At 43.3% G+C, this 15,016-nt stretch overlaps 2 protein-coding genes across 2 annotated transcripts; one reads left to right on the top strand and one right to left on the bottom strand.

Annotated features, from left to right (window-relative positions):
• Positions 1 to 2,435: 2,435 nt before the first annotated feature.
• Positions 2,436 to 7,088, bottom strand: LOC109463441 (cytochrome P450 2U1-like). The gene is made up of 7 exons (XM_019760257.1): positions 6,704 to 7,088; positions 5,287 to 5,429; positions 4,711 to 4,921; positions 3,988 to 4,271; positions 3,280 to 3,468; positions 2,705 to 2,840; positions 2,436 to 2,614 (listed from the first exon to the last, which is right to left on the bottom strand). Exons 1-7 carry the CDS (start codon positions 7,086 to 7,088, stop codon positions 2,436 to 2,438), a joined length of 1,527 nt encoding a protein of 508 aa, XP_019615816.1.
• Positions 7,089 to 8,494: 1,406 nt separating this feature from the next.
• LOC109463451 (cytochrome P450 2U1-like) lies at positions 8,495 to 14,645 on the top strand. The gene is made up of 6 exons (XM_019760275.1): positions 8,495 to 8,885; positions 9,819 to 9,961; positions 10,474 to 10,684; positions 10,945 to 11,213; positions 12,966 to 13,101; positions 13,479 to 14,645. Exons 1-6 carry the CDS (start codon positions 8,498 to 8,500, stop codon positions 13,655 to 13,657), a joined length of 1,326 nt encoding a protein of 441 aa, XP_019615834.1. The 5' UTR covers positions 8,495 to 8,497; the 3' UTR covers positions 13,658 to 14,645.
• The last annotated feature ends 371 nt before the right edge of the window (positions 14,646 to 15,016 follow it).

Here is a 15,016-nt window from a genome sequence, read left to right as displayed (position 1 = left end):
TTAGATTAGAGATTTGCGTCTCAGTTTTAACAATAAAGTGCGTTATGTGCCGTATTTATAGTCACAATCGCTGTCGTTTTTCCGTGTTGTCTTATCCTCCCTCTGCAAGTCATCACACGTACATGTAACAAGGTGCATTTACAATCTGTAGAAGCTAGCTGCTGTTTTTAATTAAGATGGGGGAGCGTTCCATAGCGCTGCTCCAGTACGCAGCCCCAAGTACAATACAAGGATTTTTGTACTGATACATGTGTATCAACAGATCATTTGAAACAGATATAAATATATAGATATAAATATCTGTTTCAGATGTAAATTTTGTTTTTACAGCAAGGTGCCGTGGCTACTATGGCGTTCTTTCATCACTGTGTTCATAAAAACCATCCCGAAAAACAATAAACAATAAACAGCTCCAGGCCGGTGCCTGGGATCCAGAAGGACCTTTTCATGGATCCCATTGCATGTCGGGAGACGCGGAGCACTGTGTGTAGCTCAGGTGCTACTAAAACCATGATCATTGCAATTGCCATAAGCACAAGACACACGATTGTGTCATCAGTTTATGAATATTGTGGTCTCAAGAAGAGAGCAAAATCTTCGCTTTGATGACGATGAAGTGGTTTATTGAGCATAAAAACACTGGCAGCCTTACATAGGCTGAATTGTGGTTCTTTAACAATTCATTCATCTAGACTCATTGACAACATAATACAAAATTCTTATATCAAAATTCATTCAATATAAAATTTCAGACATATTAAAATCAAATTGGTGACTACATTTTGAAACGTTTTACTCATAAATAAAATATTCTATATACATGGAGGCCGCAAAAGTTTTTACCTGTCATCATTCAACAGTCGTACGCAGAAGGGAAAAGTGCTGTTCTGATACCGGGCAGTTCTGCATTTGTACTGGGTAAAAGAGTTGCTATTTCTGAGAGTTCTGAGATGAGTATCACCCCGTCTAGGTGGCAACCATTCACGGTACTTATCAGAGTTAACAAGTGAAGTTGCGAATCTTAGGCACAGTTCCTGTCGTCTAGCGTCAAGACGGCTGAGACCGGTAAGGTTCAGAGCAGATTGGTAGTTGGAATAGTCATTACCCAGTATAGTCCTTAGTGCTCTTTTCTGGACACGTTCAATTTTCAGTGACAGTTCTCTAGTCAGACCGGGGTGCCATAACACGCACACGTACTCGAGGACGGGTCGAACAAAACTAATAAAGATGAGTATGAGGTCACTTGTCTCAAGACCTTTATATAATGTTATGGCAGTTTTGGGTGCATTTTACTTTTCCTTGTGTTTATTGGAATTAGATAGTTTGAAGTTGGTAACAGAAATGTTACATTTTAAACGATAGTCTTGTTGGGAAAACCCCTCTGGAATCAGCATCACCCGCCAATAAAGGTGGGGATGTTCATGGCATCCTGGATGTATTTAAGAAATATTTAGTGGTTAGGTAGGGACAGGAAAAATGCAGGTCAAGTGCGATAATGGGCCTACTAGCGGCTGTTTTTAAAACAACGATTTGCATAATATGCATCCCATTGTGTTTCTCTTCACCTTAGGCACCTACCTACCAAAATGAAAAACCATCCACCCGTGCTCGAGTTATTTACAATGAAACTCTCAAACAAAAACGCTTCTGCAGTTCTAAAGAAGCTGCAAGGAGGCCAAAAATTACACCAAGTACTCCTAGTCCCAACAGTTTTCGACCATTTAGATATCAACCTAACACGTCCGGAAAATTTTACCTCAGATTTTCAGGCTCCACTGCAATATCCAAAACAGCCGCCCATTATGGAACTTGACCTGCATCTTTCCTTTCCCTTCCTAACCACTAAATGTCAGTTACAACCATCTGAATTTTCTTATGTTATGTTGTACAAGTAGGAACATGATATACATTGAGTTATGTATTGTCGCTATTTACTTCAATATGAAAACTTAAACAGTGAAAAAAGTGCATCATCACGGATATAATGGCACACCACATGCATATGAATACAACGGAACTATGACTTTACATGTAGATGCGAACACAGGCCCCATACCTTACAACAGGCGACGAACATTTGTTTCTAATTAACGACCCAACTTCGTATCTGCATGAAGGAATCACCCCCCCACACACACACACACTCACACATTCAAAACAACGTTTTTTGCGGCCAGTCCCAAATGCCTTTTAAATGTAGGGGTGCTTCTGGAATATTACATTCACCACAAAAACAGCTACATGTAGCATTGTAGGTACAAAAATTAGGGCATCATCACGGGCATGCCTGGAGACGACATATAGAATTACATGCCGATTAAACAAAGAGAACTGTGTGTTTTAGCTGCGAACGCAAAAACCAATTGACCACAATACTCCTACAGGAGCGATACCTCCTTCAAGGAGTACAAATTTCCTTACACCATAAAAAGAAACTAACGCGGGATCGCACAGAGTTTAAACGGATGCGGCGGCAACGTTATACCAAATACACCATCAGTGGTTGGACGAGGAGCGTCCTCTGGCGTCCTGAATGTAAAGGACTGCAGCAGGGTCGAGAAGAACAGGAACAGCTCCATCCTGGCCAGCTGCTCCCCGAGACACACGCGTCGACCTGGGAAAAAAGAAGGCCAGTTGTGAGACCAGCCACCGTCGAATGGAACTATCATTAATGCTGTTCTAATATGATATCTTGAAGCCTTACCTCCTGAAAACGGCATGAAGGAATCAGGGTTGTTGACGACGTTTCCTTCCGCATCCAGAAACCTTCCGGGGTCAAACCGGTCCGGATCAGGCCAGTAGGCGGGGTCCATGTGGAGGGAGTACAGGTTCGGCAGTACCTGCACCAGGACAAGACAAATTTAAAAGTATGTCGATACGCATTGATACATATCCTGAGTACCATACTACTTGTATGCCGGGGCCACCATGCTAACTCCCCAAGAAAAAAAACAACAACTAACAAACTGCGAACATACGCTCGTACTTACGTGTTGATAATATTGCAGCTCGTCTGAAAAGGACCACCACCGGTTGACGTACATTGTAGTTGACTCTCAACACGTGTGGTTCCCCTTTTTTAATAAAAGGGCCATTGTTGTAACCTTACATTTGCAAGGAATCATTTTCTGTCTTCTTTCATTTGTCTTAGCAACATCGGAAAAAGAAAATAGTTAAGAAAACTCTTGTCTCCCCTGTCTAGTTTTCCCTCTTCTTTTTTGATTTTGTCATACCCTAACTAAAAACGGGAATCCGTAGCCTTCTGAAGGGTAGCAATACCTGTGTTCCCTTTGGGATGTCGTATTCTCGCACTTTGAGCGTCTCTGTAGGGGCGTGTTGGATCGTGAGAGGTACGACGGGCCGGATCCTCATGACCTCCAGCAGACAGGCGTTCACGTAGGGCAGCTGGGAACGGTGGGACAGGGTGGGCAGACTCTCACCAACAACGGCATCAAGCTCCTGCTGCACCTGGTACATATGCATTGTATTGAAGTAACTATTAAGAGGTGACAGACGTCTGGTTCAGGTCATTGACCTTATTGGATTAGAGAAGAAGAAGAGGAAAATGAGCAAAAACAGTATGTTTTCCTTCGGTAACCAAGTGACCTTTGCCAGTGTCTAATGAGTCTAGGCACAGGGTGATAGCCTGGGTACCATCCGGATTTTCGCTACGCAACGCTCGAAAAAATTTTTTCAAGCGTTGCGTAGCGAAAATCCGGATGGTACCCAGGCTAACAGGGTGACATACATGTATGATGCTGACAATTTCTCTCCAAGCAGAGGTCGATGGGGAAAGATCGTTACCTTTTTCTATATGGCCTGTTGTTTTTGTTGTTGTTGTTGTTGTTTTGTTGCTACCCCCACCCACCTTGGGTGACGAAATGGACCCTCTCTAGCCAATGGATAGTGCCTGGACAATTCGATACTGTTTTTTGCCAATCTAGGATCAGCTTGGAGATAATTATTGATTAGCTGACAAGTACGTACCTTATTCTGGATGTTGGGGTTCAGAGTCATGTAGAGGAGACTCCAGCGTAGTGTGTCGGTGGTTGTGCTTAATCCCGCAAAGAAGAGGTCCTCCGCCATGTACACAACGTGCACCTCTGTCAGACCCTCCACCTTCTCCTGCTTCTCAACCTCCAGCAGGCAGAAGTCCAGGAAATCTCGCGGGTTCTCGCGATCCAGGTTCTCGCGATGACGAGATATCTCCCCTTTTAGCACATTTTGGATCTTGAAGGCCTCTTGCAACGCGTTGATGCCGGCTCTATTCACTGTAAAATACCCAAGAGAACAGCATCAAATTTCATCTGAGGTACAAGTTATGAAATGAAGACTGAACTTTCTCTGCCAACACTACAATATATTGGGACTTAACCCAAATTGTCGGCTAACTCCGTCAACACATTGTTCACGGAATGAACCCATCTACTATTGGAACGACGGGGGGCGACACAAGTTGTCTGGCACGTATGACCCGCTACTACGGTCACGTGTCTCTGACGTCACGTTCCAAGAGTACATGGGTCCATTCCGCGAGTGAACAAGGTTGACAATTCATTGTAGTGTTGGCAGAGAAAATTCAATCTTTATGTTACCCAGGAGAATAGTTGCACAGAAATGCAAAGTGAAAAAATACGTCAGCAACTTTCCTCATATCATGTGCTATAAACTACGTAGTATCAAACTCAGTGATCCCAGTATCCTACCTACCGACAGGAACAAAGCGTAGAAAGGGGAAGACACTGATGATCTGTCCAGCTCCAGATTCAAATTGGGCCATCTCAACCGCCTCTGACAACTCCCTGAATGTCTCGTCCCTGTAGTCATAGCGCTTCCCCATCACCATGGAACAGATGACGTTTGCAGCCGCTACTCTGATGTCATGGGCGATGTCAGATGGGTTTCCATTGTATTCTGCAATCTGATAAACCGTGTTAAAGCCTATAGACACATTACCATGACAATATATAACCCTCCTAGTTTGTATCAGGCTTCGGGAAGCGGCTGGAAAGAGCAGGAATTTACCAAATAGACAGGGCTCTTTCAAGAGCTTCTTAAAATACGCGGACAAACTCCCCTGGCGTGTTAGCTGTCTATTTGGTACAAGTATCATTTTATCATCAAGTCACATCAAGTAACACTAAGTTTCAAGACTCAATTGCTGCTCTTTTCAGCCGCTTCACGAAGCCTGGTAGAGGTTGAAAACCTCCAATACTATAGTACCACATAAATATCCGAGCGGAAAAGACCGGAATTTTAAATGGTCGATTCTTTGTTTCATCTTACCCTGTTGCGGAGACAGCTCGCCTCTTCTCGGATTTTCTCCTCAATGCTGCCAGTTCCACCCTTCATCCCGAGGTTCTTCAGGACGGCGGTGGCAAACCTCTTTCTCTGTCTGAACTCGGTCCCCCAGCGAGCAAATGCTATGTCTACAGAAACAGACCAGAGATTCATGATCTCATACCTTCGCAAAGGATATTCATACTGTTTTCAATGACGCCTTTATCCACATTTCCTCCTTTTTAAAAACATATTACTTCCTGGCGAAGGTAATAAATTGTCTTTCAATCAATGCATCCAATGATTTCCAATGCAATTTCAGGGCAGCACAACTGTCTTTGGTCAGTCTTTCAATGTAGTCAGATGAATCAAACATATAGTACGTGGATCGTGTGGCGTAGCGACAAAGTACTCGACTCGGAACCCGACTCGAGTCCTGACATGCCACCGATCTTGTGCCCTTGGAAAAGGCGCTTTACACGACTTTCCTCACTTAACTCAAGTGAAAATGAGTATTGTACATGTTCCGAATTTGTCCTCTACGTTGGTGACGGTATAAAATAAATTGATATATCCGTAAATTATTTCATCAGGTTGGTAAACGACTTAATAGCAAAGTTATCACAACCATTTATTTTTCAAGCCGACGTTTCGATGACCTTCTGTCATCTTCATCAGGACAATTCTGACTGGTTTACTGTGCACTGACACTAGATGTTACGTATACTTGGTGCATAGTGCACTAAAGGTGTTACATATAGTTCATAGTGCACTTAAGCTAGTTTTTTCTGTTTACAATACATTCCGGAACGTAGTGTAATTGTGACATACATACTAGGCATTGTGGTTCCAAATGTAAAGTGTTTCTATATATAATATAAGATTTGTTAACTGACAATACTGAGCTATCACAGTCCCAAATAGAAATTATTAAAAGTCTTGTTACATATGTATTGTTAGGAATCATAATAGTTACAAACAATAAGAAAACCAATGTCAGTTATAAGAATGTGATCCCAAAAATGACTAAGTTTATACCCCCCCCCCTCATCACGTTTCATGACTTGATTGGATTTTCTAATTGTCAGACAGATTTCCATATCCAGGATATTTATCGTTTTTCTGCCATGAAATAACATTGTGTGTCTTTAACATGTAATCCCGTCATCATACCTGTCACATCTTGTATCTATTTCAATAAATGATGCTGTCATGCAGGACACCATGTTGATGCAATAAAGCTCACTATGTGGTCACATACTTCGTGCAATTTGCGAGGCTGTTGTATGTAGAACAGACCGACGACAAGGATTCTGCCTGAAGGCAACTGACAAACTATCCACGACCGTCACTAAGAATTGATTTTTGTTGTAAATCTATTGTACGATTTGGAAGAAAAGGCACAGAGTGAATACAGGCTTACCTTTTCCAAAGCCAACCATCGCATCAGCAAGGTAATTTGGCGGCCTGGAGGCGAACAGCTCGGACCTGTCCACGAGCGCGTCCTTGACGGCAGCGTAGCCGTTCAGAACCACCACGTCTTCCATCCCCATCCTGACGGTGAAGACGTCCCCGTACTGCCGCCTCCACGCCGTCAGCTTGAGGTGTGGCGCTCGGCCCAAGGCGAGGAGGTGCCCGAGAACAGGCACGCGTCCTGCCGGGTAGGGAGGCAGGTTTCTGCGGGGCTTCAAGAGGAAACAGGCCACGATAAAGGCCGTACAGAAGACGAGAAAAGACTGCAGAGTCAGCCCAGAGATCTGTAAAATCTCCTGGACGGACTCAGCTATCCAGCCGACTATCACGGCCATGTTTGTCAAGAATAAAAATAACATTATTGCGCGTGCGCAGTGGCCTTTTTACCTGTGGCCATGACCCAAGGAGGTATTGACTGGCTACAGGTATGATTACACCAACACAACCGGGTCAACCCAGCTCACTGATTATCTCTCCTGTGCCTTTTGTTTAGGTCTATGGTTTTCAAAATTTGGAAATTCAAATTTGTGTGTTTGTTACAGCCCAGAGTTGTGATGGAATTACATGCAGGAGCTGTCAAATCTCTGCAGGCAACACCTGATCTAGTCATGTTGTCCCTGACCCATGTTCTGCTCTAGTACGGCGACACAACTGCCATGTTGTCCCTGACCCATACCTGTGCCGTCTTGAAAAGAAGGAATCCTTGCCCTCTTGGGTCCCGACGACTACAGCAGCTATTTTAAGTGAAGAATGCAGTTGACAAAATAGTTAAGGGAGGCATGCATGACCTATGACATGCATTCTTTGACAAGGTGTAACCTAAGAAATTCTGCAAGGTAACCTTACCTTATGCCTAGGTCACATTTCCAAACTGGGGCCCGGGGGGGGGGCTGTTGATATGAACGAAAAACTAACAATTCATATCAAGAATATACAGGAATAGTGCCCATGATTATTATCGAAAACTTTTCGGTGTTTCCTTTTTTTTTGCCGTACTTTTTGTTCCATAAGACTGCCCGGCCGGGCCCAGGTATGGAAATGTGACCACAGCATAAGACCTTATTTCCTACCTCAACATAAAGGAGAGGGGTCAACATTTACAGCACCTTTCAAATATTTGACTTTGGACTCTTCTGAACAAGACTTGTCACAAGTACGTAATGACAAGGCTGCGAAACTAATACTATAAGGTCTAAGGTAAGGTTACCTTGCAGAATACAAAGGCACCGACATTTCTTAGGTTACACCTTGTCAAAGAATGCATGTCATAGGTCATGCACGCCTCCCTTAACTATTTTGTCAACTGCATTCTTCACTTAAAACATCTGTTGTAGTCGTCGGGACCTAAGAGGGCAAGGATTCCTTCTTTTCAGGACGACACAGTCAACTTCCCTAGGCCTGGGAACATTCGCTTTTTCCAGAAAAAATGCAAAAAAAAAGAAGATTAATGATTTTACGTTATGTATACGTACCGTAAAGTATCATACAATGTTCGCAATCATACATCATTCAGTGACGCGGTTGCTGATATCACCATTGAAACGATAAAATATTATCAATTATAACATTATATCTACTATATGCTTTCACAAATTTCATTATTCTATGAAGCCATTGTTGGGAAGATAACGTTAATTCTTGGTGAAAACAAAGCGCCTAGGTCTAACATGTAGTGGTTGAACGACGATTGGGTAAAGTACGTTGACCCCCGACCCATTGCCACCCGGAAGTCAGGCGAACAAACATGGCCGTGATAGTTGGCTGGATAGCTGAGTCCGTCCGGGAGATTTTACAGATCTCTGGGCTGACTCTGCAGTCTTTCCTTGTCTTCTGTACGGCCTTTATCCTGGGGTGTTTCCTCTTGAAGCCCCGCAGAAACCTGCCTCCCTACCCGGCAGGACGCGTGCCTGTTCTCGGGCACCTCCTCGCCTTGGGCCGAGCGCCTCACCTCAAGCTGACGACGTGGAGGCGGCAGTACGGGGACGTCTTCACCGTCAGGATGGGGATGGAAAATGTGGTGGTTCTGAACGGCTACGCTGCCGTCAAGGACGCGCTCGTGGACAGGTCCGAGCTGTTCGCCTCCAGGCCGCAAATTACCTTGCTGATGCGATCGATGGTTGGCTTTGGAAAAGGTGAACCTGTATTACTCTGTCCTTTTTCTTCAACGTCGTACGATAAATTCACAACAGGAAACATAACGACAACTTCTGTTGACAGTCGTGGATAGTTTATCAGTTGCCATGCAGCTTGAGACAGAATCCTTAACCGAACGGGGTCCATTTGGATCCCAGGCATATTAGTTTTATGTGCTATTTGAAATTTTCTGATTCGAAAACTGAAAAAAATCCTCCCGTGACTTTGTCAATAAACCTCTACTACAAGTTCTCCTAATTTTTTTTTTTGGAAATCGGCACAAATTTGTAAAAATAACAACGGAAAGTCTGATGTAAGACCGTCTGGGGTCCAAACGGATTGACAATTTGACAATCATATGAGGTCAGAGGTAATAAACCCCATGTTCATGCCTGCAGGCCTCATCCTATTTTTGCATAAATTATGATAATGAGCTGGAATTTTTTAACACTAAATCATGCCAAAATATACCTCTTACTATGCTTAACAAATATATGTGCAAAGATCACTGAAAGATTGTAAAAAGGAATGTCCATTTGGACCCCATTCGGTCAAACCGGTTAAACCGGCCGTGTTGTCGTCGGTCGGTTGTACACCGGTGGGTTGGGTTTAAAAAAAGCAGTCCAGTCCGATCGGCGGAAAAGCAGTCCAGTCCGATTCGGGGGCAGAAAAAGCAGTCCGGTCGTTTCTGTGTGTAGTAGTGTCCCCTTGAGAAAAACGATAAAAGTGCAAATAGTCTGATGTGTTAGTGCATGTCATGACGTGAAGCATGCTCATTGGATACAGGCATGACAGGTATGATACGGAATTACATGTTTAAGTCACTTTTTAAACGAAGTGACTGCAGATATAGGCGTAATTGAAAAAAAAAACATATTTATTAAATGCTTTGCGAAGGTATGACATCATGAAACTCCAGTTTGTTTTTCCAGACATAGCATATGCCCGCTGGGGAACCGAGTTCAGACAGAGAAAGAGGTTCGCCACCGCCGTCATGAAGAACCTCGGCATGAAGGTGGGAACTGGCAGCATTGAGGAGAAAATCCGAGAAGAGGCGAGCTTTCTCCGTAACAGGGTAAGATGAAACAAAGAATGAACCTTGTGAAAATCCGGACTTTTCCACTCAAATATTTGTGTGGTATTATAGTATTGGAGGCTTTTTAAAAACCTCTACGTACCACAGCCTCTACGTAAAAGAGCAGCAATTGATGCTTGAAACCTGGTGTTACTTGATGTGACTTGATGATAAAATGATACTAGTACTTGTACACCAAATAGACAGCTAACATGCCATGGGGGTTTTCCGCTTATAAGAGCCATGTCTACATGTATTTGGTCAATTTCTACTCTTTCTAGCTGCTTCCCGAAGACTGATACAAACTAGGAGGGTTATGTTTAGATATTAGAACAAGTAGAATTAGTTGACTTGTCTATTGTTTTGTACGTATGTTAATTTCGTTGTACCCATGTATTTGTCCGTATATCTACATGCAGTCTTAGACCTTACGAAAGTCGCTGTACTTTTGTTGTGTCAATAAAGTTCACGTATATTTTCATGGTAATATGGGTTTTATCACTATTCATCAGATTGCAGAATACAATGGAAACCCCTCCGACATCGCTCATGACATCTCCGTGGCGGTTTCAAACGTCATTTGTTCCATGATGATGGGGGAGCGGTATGACTACAGGGACGAGACATTCCGGCAACTTTCAGAGGCAGTCGTCAGGATGGCGGCTGAAGTTACAGCTGGACAGATCATCAACGTTTTCCCCTTTCTACGCTTTGTTCCTATCGGTGGGTAGAACATTGGGATCAGTTTGATAAGCTATCGATATGAGGAAAGTTTCTGAATGTATTATGAAAGTGCTAGTATCCACTAGCTTTCGTCAGTGACTGAAAGCTAGTGGGTACTAGCTGAAACGTCTGACCGTTTCTAAAATCATATCCAGTTGCTTGAGTAACTGCTTTTTGGCGTATCGTATTACCTGGATGTCTAACCTTCATCGACAAAAGCTTTGCAGTTTTTTGCAACTATTCTCTTGGGTATTTTACAGTGAATAGAGCCGGAATCAATGTGTTGCAAGAGGCCTCCAAGATTCAAAATGTGATAAAAGAGAAGATGTCTCGCCATCGCGAGAACCCGCGAGACTTCCTGGACTTCTGCCTGCTGGAGGTTGAGAAGCAGGAGAAGGTGGAGGGTCTGACGGAGGAGATCGTTGTGTACATGGCTCTGGACCTCTTCCTGGCGGGAATAGAGACAACTACCAACACTCTACGCTGGAGTCTGCTCTACATGACTCTGAACCCGGACATCCAGAATAAGGTATACGTACTTCTCAGCATTGTAATTGTTACCCTGTATCTAACACGCTGGCAAAAACAGTGTCAGGGCTCGAAATTAAAGGTGGTCTAATGGTCACTTAGATTTAGGCTTGGACAACTAAAATGACAATTTGGGACATTTTTGGGACAATAGAAAAATAATCAACATCAGAATGTCAGCCCTTCTATTGTTTATCAGACACACGTTCAGGCTTTTGGATCCGGATAAGCCCCCACCCCCCCAAAAAAAATTCCTGTCTACTCTGCAATTATAGTGCGCCTGGGAGTGAACATATGCAAAATAAAGTTGCATTCAAGTTGAAGTCACGCAATACTTCCCATAAACAGGTTGGGACAGTTCATCCTCACTTCGTTCGGGGTAATTGAAATTTATTTTTGGGACAGTGCTGAGACAATAGGAAGAAAAGTTAATTTCGAGGCCTGGTCATGTTTCCCTTCTTTTCTGATTCTTAACTAGTTGCCAAACAGTATTTGCTCAAGGGTGACTTCAATACAATGTATATTTAACGGTGCACACCCCAGTTCTTCTCCGCGATAGTCCGTTGTAAAAAAAGTGACGGAAGGGTTTTGAGGGTCCAAGTTTGAGGTGACATTTCTCGTAAACTGCCACGAAGTATCATTAAACATTAACATGGCTGAAGAGTGTAAGAAATTGTGATTTTGGGGTGAAAATTTCTTTTGGCTCCGAACCTTACTTCCGGGTATCCTTGCGCGCCAAGTGTAATCCGCCCGTTTGACCTAGTTTTCGCTCTGCGGCTTCGTAGGTACTAGGTGTGGATTTGCAACCCCTCGCGCCGTGGACTGTTTAGAAAATTACAGTACTAGAATTTTCTTTATAATTTACTCAGGTATAGTCAAGGTTTGGATCTTTCTGCCAGCATCAGTCATTTCTGCCGGAAAATTTTTTTTTGTGGGATTATCCTACGCGAAAATCCGCAATTTTGGGCATTAATTTTGGAGTGAAAATAATGTTTTTATCCGTTGATTTTACCAAATTTAAAAAGGTTGAAGAAACCAAACTCAGCTTGTCTTGTAGCTGAAGAGATATCCTTTCGTCCCATATACATTTATTCTCCTTCCGAATTATTCCACGCCAGAGACGGTCGCTAGATTTGAGGGTGTGCAGCTTCGAATAGAGGCCCCAAATAAACTGGGGTGTGCCCCCTTAACAGGTGCAGCAGGAGCTTGATGCCGTTGTTGGTGAGGGTCTGCCCACCCTGTCCCACCGTTCCCAGCTGCCCTACGTGAACGCCTGTCTGCTGGAGGTCATGAGGATCCGGTCCGTCGGCCCTCTGGCGGTTCCCCACGCCACATCAGAGATGGTCAAAGTGCGAGAATACGATATCCCTAAGGGAACGCAGGTATTGCTACCCTTAAAAAGGCTACGGATTCCCATTTTTAATTGGGGTATAAGAAAATAAAAAAAAGAAGGAAAACTAGACAGAAGAGACAAGAGACTTCTTGACTATTTTCCTTTTCTTTGTAACTTTTCGACGTTACTTATTATATAAAACATAAACAAAGAAAAGAAGACTGAAAAAGGACTCCTTGCAAAAGTGAGGTTACAAACATGCCCCTTTCATAAAAGAGGAGACCACACGACAGAAAGTCAACTGCAATGTACGTCACAGTGTGTCGGTTCTTGTCAGTTTAAATATTACTAAACACGTTGTGTTCGCAGATTGTGTGTATACAATGTGTATCGACGTATTTTCTATTTTGTTTGATCCAGGTACTGCTGAACCTGTACTCCCTCCACATGGACCCCGCCTACTGGCCTGATCCGGACCGGTTTGACCCCGGAAGGTTTCTGGACGCGGAAGGAAACGTCGTCAACAAGCCTGAGTCCTTCATGCCGTTTTCAGGAGGTAAGGCTTCGAGAGATGATTCTTATAGAACCGCAGTAATTATTGCTTTACCGAAGGAAAACATATTGTTTTCACTCGATCAGTTTCTTCCTCCTCTTCTGTTCCAAACACTAACCTCTGACCTGGCCAATGACATGATTTGTTGACGTCTGTCACCATGGTGACTGGTGTTGGGTTACATAATGTTGCAATTTCATGGTCTGCTCTACTCCTTTTACCATATACTAGTAGTACATGTATGTGAATGTGTTTGTGTAAGAATTAACAGGGCAGACCATGTCCGAAGGTAAACATTATGCATTTGCATTGCAAATGTTACTTCTCTAGTTTCTATTCGATTATGGCTGCTCTCACAACTTGGCATTCTTCATTTCCAGGCAGACGTGTGTGTCTCGGGGAGCAGCTGGCCAGGATGGAACTGTTCCTGTTCTTCTCGACCCTGCTGCAGTCCTTCACCTTCAGGACGCCAGAGGGCGCTCCTCCTCCAACCACTGACGGCGTCCTTGGTCTGACGTTGACGCCGCATCCGTTTAAACTTTGTGCGATCCCGCGTTAGTTTTATTGGGTTTATAATATAAGGTAATTGTTGCAAAATTAAGGACATAAAATTCTGTCCTATATATGACAGAAAATTGGACATAAAAAACTAAGACACATTTTGGAATCCTACACCAAATCTTACATTGACTAAAACCGTACCCTGTCACAGGTCATTAACCACTGTTCTGAATTTACAAACAGGCGAGGGTATGATGATCCCTGATTTGAAGCACGTGACCCTGCTTCTATAACATAAACAGGTAAAGCAGGAAGAAAGAAAAAGGACTTTTCTTTCAAACCTTACATACACGGGTACGCTTATAGACGTGTGGCAGGTCGTTCAGAACTAGTCCTAGTGTTCCTTTATCGATTTCAAAATCACCCACATTTCCATGGACGTATTCACGTTATGTGACTACCAACACGCATCTGATTCAATACAGGGGGCGGTAGGATTGTGTAGCAAGACTTTATATAACGTTATACAGTAGACGACTCTATAGTGTGTTGAATTTTACCTGGATCGAAGTCATCGTAGTTAGAGTAGACACCAAACCCACAGCGGCCAACAATGCCACAAGACTGACCCACAATAAACGGGACACGGTGCGTATTTTAATCACGAGTAGCTACTAGCTACGAGGTTCACACGAGATGCTAGGTCAAAGGCAACGCTTCCGCGTCTCGTTCCCAGGATCCTTCGAACAAGCCCATGACAAACCTCTAAATTTTTTTAAATGGAGTTAAACTAGTACGCACGACGAATGTTCAATCTGAGAAACTTTCAGCTGGCATCCCCCATCTTTTATCAGCTCATAAGAGTGGTCACGTGACCTAGGTGTCAAGGGTCACCCAGGTCACGTGACTGAACGAGGGAGTGTGTGGTCGGTGGGAGTCTGTGGCGTACTTGGTCGCTTTTCTCAGGATTAAAAATGCTTCAGAAGAAGAGAAGTTTTTATCGTGTTAAACCGAACCAAAAGGTGTCAGAAGAGACAAAAGGGAGTAGTTTATTATCTGCCATATACTGTACGAGTCTATATAGCACATTCCATCAATGGGATATTAAGGTGAAAAAAATTAATAGTGATTTCGAAGCAGATTAGCTCATTGTCATTGTACCAGGGAAATTGTTGTCACAAATATATATACTGGTTTATTTACATTAAATGATACAAAATCGCAGGGCTCCTGAATTGATTTGCCGTCCATTTACAATACGTTTGTCCTACAGGTAATATTGCGTATATTGCGTATATTGCGTACAGAATATATAACTAAAGCATTAAAAGATACATGCCCGTAGCCAGGGGGGGTTCGGAGGAACCCCCCACAAGGCTCAAAGGTCCACTTTTTGGTCCACTTTTTATGTAAAGGT

The sequence above is a fragment of the Branchiostoma belcheri genome, unplaced genomic scaffold, assembly GCF_001625305.1.
Source record: "Branchiostoma belcheri isolate BF01 breed outbred unplaced genomic scaffold, Haploidv18h27 scaffold126, whole genome shotgun sequence".
Taxonomy (NCBI): domain Eukaryota; kingdom Metazoa; phylum Chordata; class Leptocardii; order Amphioxiformes; family Branchiostomatidae; genus Branchiostoma; species Branchiostoma belcheri.
This window is presented reverse-complemented; position numbering and strand designations above follow the sequence as displayed.